Source organism: Sceloporus occidentalis, unplaced genomic scaffold (genome assembly GCF_023333645.1).
Source record: "Sceloporus occidentalis isolate IW3139 unplaced genomic scaffold, rSceOcc1.0.p SCAF_76, whole genome shotgun sequence".
Taxonomy (NCBI): Eukaryota; Metazoa; Chordata; class Lepidosauria; order Squamata; family Phrynosomatidae; genus Sceloporus; species Sceloporus occidentalis.
The window spans coordinates 224,323-228,542 of NW_028317056.1; the positions used below are offsets into that span (position 1 = coordinate 224,323).

The 4,220-nt window shown below is 42.4% G+C and overlaps 1 protein-coding gene across 1 annotated transcript; it reads left to right on the plus strand.

Moving 5' to 3' along the window:
* The first annotated feature begins 3,046 nt into the window (after positions 1–3,046).
* Positions 3,047–3,997, plus strand: LOC149285612 (olfactory receptor 1M1-like). Its single transcript, XM_089495100.1, has one exon. It carries the CDS (start codon positions 3,047–3,049, stop codon positions 3,995–3,997), a length of 951 nt encoding a protein of 316 aa, XP_089351226.1.
* Positions 3,998–4,220: the final 223 nt, after the last annotated feature.

A 4,220-nucleotide genomic window follows, 5' to 3' on the forward strand; every position in this document is an offset into this window, starting at 1 on the left:
AACACAGATTTCATAAATATATACTTATATTACACACTAGGTTCTGACAGAAGACAAAATAAACTAGCAAACAGCTTAAAATAAATGAAACCGTGTATTAAACCAGGGCAACCCAGACACATTGTGGTTTGTGTAAGGATGGACAAAAAAGAGACCCGAAAGCCGAAAGGGTGGAGAGGGTCAGGGTGACAGATGAAATGATCCACTCATCGACAGGCCGGATGCACAAATACTTGGCAATCTGGATGCCATGCTTAGATTTGACTAGAACTAGACTGCCCGGGGAGGAGCCGATCGATGGCCTTGGCCCTTCTCCTCATGTACTGGACTCGGAGAATGACTCGGGATGAAGGTGCCTCTTTTTTTTGTTTGCATTCTCCCTCTTCCCTCATATCTGTGCCTCTTCTTTTTTTTTCTTCTTCCTACTTCTTTGTTCGGTGGTTTAGTGTGGGCCACTGCAGCCTCTGTACCACCCGTGGAATTGGGCTACCTTGATGCTTCATAAAGGTGTTATGGAAGGTCTAAGGAGCTGACGGAGTGAAAGTCACCAGTGGATGGAGACTGTGGTCATTGGTGATGTGGGCCACCAATGACAGGGTTCAATTGGTTGCGGGGGGCGAAGGTGGATTAGACAGAACATAAACATCTCTCGTCTTCATATTCTTTATTGTGACTCAATATGGTAGCCCTGTGCTGAGCCTTTCACTTTTACCCTTTCCCTTAAATTCTCTAAACAGAGCTGTTCAAGGCTCCAGGCAAGGTTAGTGTGAGTGTCGGTGTGAGTGATAGAAAGGGTGTGTGTGTGTGTGTGGTTTCATTACATGGGATGGGGCAGGAGCTGGAGGGGCAGCCGCTTTTTGTGCCTGATTATAATAGTTGTATGGAATCTGCTGATGCGTCATGAATAAAAGACAATAATATAAATAAAATGAATATTAATGATCGTTTAATTGAGTCTTCCTTCAAAGTCGGCAGAAGGATATTCCTTTCCCTCGGTTTTATAGTCGTCGTCTTTATCTATATACAACCTTTTTACTGATTTCTCTGTCGGTTGTTTTGAGGGGCTTGGTATTCAATCGATTAATAAATAAAGCATCATTATATTAATCCAAATCTGACCATATTCTGGGCTGATTTATATCATTTAGAGCTCATCCGGTAGAATTTATTTTCTGTGCTGAATTATTTGAATTTTAAGAACGATCCCCACTGGGAACGCTCTCCGGAAACCTCTCGGGAAGTTGTGAAAAACTCTCATTACTGAGACCGTAAATCAGCGATTAGACCGCAGTAACGTATAAAATGGGTGACCCTCGAGTGTTTGCCGGCGTTTGTCTGACTTTAGATATTATTCCGACGTCCTCTCTGTCTTCGGCTGGCCAAAAACGTCTTAAATGGAACGAAGGTAATTCTAGAATTATTATTAGAAATGACGGAAATCCAATTCTCCGCAGATTCTTATTTTATTTTCTGAAATCCTCGGAATTCGGTACTAATCTGTTTTTATATTAATACTTTTAAGTTATTCATATTTTACACAAATATTCTTTTAAAATTACTGATACAATTTTTCCCTTCAATAAATTAAATGCCTAACATGATACAAATTTGAGTTCATTAGTATTAGGAATTTAGGGTATTTTTTTAGAGCTGTATTTCATTCTTTTTTTGGCAATGATTTGTGATGCAATTTTAATAATTATACATGAGATAAAAATGAATACATTTTATGTTTCCTGAAAACAGGTCCCTCTTTTGTCTGAAAAGCTGTCATTTTTATAACATCGGCGATTTTTCAGTAATTCCTGAAATTAATGATTCCTCCTGGTTCTTGAAAACAGTTTGATTTCTATCTTCAGCAGTAAAAACCTATGAATAAAATATAGATTTTTTGTGAATATTGCTCGGTCCGTCTGCTTATCTTCCCGGGGGCCGGGGCACTTTACTGGGGAATTACATGTTACCCCCTGGTAAGAGTTGCCATCTGAGGTTGAAACCCGTAATATACAGATGGGGAGGAATCGTACATTTACAATAATTAGACTTCAAGCTGATACAATCAGATGAAAAAATATGGCTTCTGAAAAAAAATAAGAATTAAGAAGGGGAATTTATAACACGAAACAGGAGTCTAATAGTTCAGGTCCAGTAACTGACTGAATCCAGCGCTTTAGAATCATAGAAACTCAGACTCTGCCAGCAGATCGGCCCCATTCGGACCGCATGGTCCCTGAAGACTCAAACCAGAATCCGTTGTTGGTCTTGTCTTAGATTCAGGAGCCGTATGTCTATCCCATGCATGTTTAATGCCCTCACTGTATTACCCTCTACCACTTCTGCTGGGAGGCTGCTCCACTTATTTACCACCCTCTCCGGAAACTTCCTTACATTACATCTTCTCCCATGCTGTCTGCTGCTGTGTCAGGGAAGCGTCCATATTGATTCACAAATCCGTTTGTTGCATTTTAATAAATCCATTGGCTTGAACTGGAGATCTTTTATTGCTTCGGTGCCACATTGGCTCGATGCGCTATATAAAGTAGCGAATGTGCAAACGAATCAGAGTGCGCACGCTTTTGTCCTTTCCATTGTGAACACGCAGTAACGCGATTAAACGGAACGTCTCCTGTATCTTTGGTCTGATCAGAGACCTTCGGTTCCCTATGATTTGGGCTTCAATGTATCCCAATCAATGCCACTTTAAGGCTAGAGAAGTGGCCGGGATCTCATGTGTCTGCCACGGACGGCAGCTGCACGGGTCCAGAGTCTGATCATTGAAATAAAAAATAATGATAAATAGACATTCCCCATATTTAAATAAAATAATTAACAAATGACTGTGTGAATTGTCCTTTTAGATCTATGGAAGATAACAAAACCATATGAATAACCAAGGGGGGTCTGTGGCTTCAGTGCACCCCATCATTCCGGCTCTGAAATGGGTGACAGACTGCAGCCAGTAAGTGGAGGATCTCGGAAGTCTGAATGACCAAGCCTAGTAGATGTTACTGGCCGTCCAGATATAATAGTTTAGATCCTGAGAATCATGGTCCCCTCCCTGCTATCATGGCTTGGCTCCCAAAATCTCACGGACCTGGATGAAGTTTTTATCCTTGGATTCGGGGACATTGATAACATGAGAGCCGTTCTCTTTACCGTCTTCCTTTTAGTCTACATTCTAACGTTGTCTGGAAATCTCCTGATCTTTCTCCTCGTACTGTCTTGCAAGATCCTCCATTCTCCTATGTATTTCTTCCTCGGCAATCTCTCTTTGACTGAAATCTTGTTCACCACAAACATTGCTCCCAACATGCTACACGTGCTGCTCAATCGCGGGGCCACCATGTCTATCCTTGGCTGCTTCATGCAATTTTATATGTTCGGGTCTCTCGCGGTGACTGAGAGTTTCCTTCTGACAGTGATGTCTTATGACCGATTCTTGGCCATTTGCAACCCGTTACATTACACCTCCATCATGGACTCCTGGCTCTGCCAGCTCTTGGCTCTGATGTGCTGGATCGGGGCCTTCATTATCATGTCCGTCACGTTGGGATTTCTATCGAGGTTACAGTTTTGCAGACGTGATGTTATTAATCACTTCTTTTGTGACTTTGCCCCCATTTTGGAGCTTTCATGCTCTGACACCACCACCATTAAGATAGTCGTCTCGTTTCTCTCATCTGCAGCCACCCTGTTTCCATTTCTCTTCATTATTACTACATATGGATGTATAATCCAATGTATACTCAGAATACCATCAGCCAGGGGCAAAGAGAAAGCCTTCTCCACCTGTAGCTCACACTTGGGTGTTGTTTCCACATATTATGCTACTATGATCATGGTGTACGTGGTTCCTGCCAGTGACCGTCTACTGCTGGTAAACAAGGCCCTCTCGCTGCTCTACACGGTGGTGACGCCGACTGTAAACCCTATCATATATGCCCTGAGAAATCAAGAGATCAAGACAGCCCTACGCTTGGTTTCTAGGAGAAAATAAGCCACAGTGTTGCTAGAGATGAAGTCAAGAGAACATGGGGGGCAGACTTGGACCGGCAACCTGGCAGACTGGGCCATAAGCACACATACCCTGCAGCCCTGTATGGGGGCAACTTTACTGACCATGCTTCTGACCATCTCCTAATAAAATCGATGTAATAAGACAAAGGCAAAAACAGATGGAGGTTTGTTAATGTTTTTTTACCCTCTCGGGGCATCAGGTT

Bases quoted from the DNA above. Each gene is read 5' to 3' on its own strand.
- LOC149285612 (XM_089495100.1), top strand. From the start codon at position 3,047: ATGGTCCCCTCCCTGCTATCATGGCTTGGCTCCCAAAATCTCACGGAC.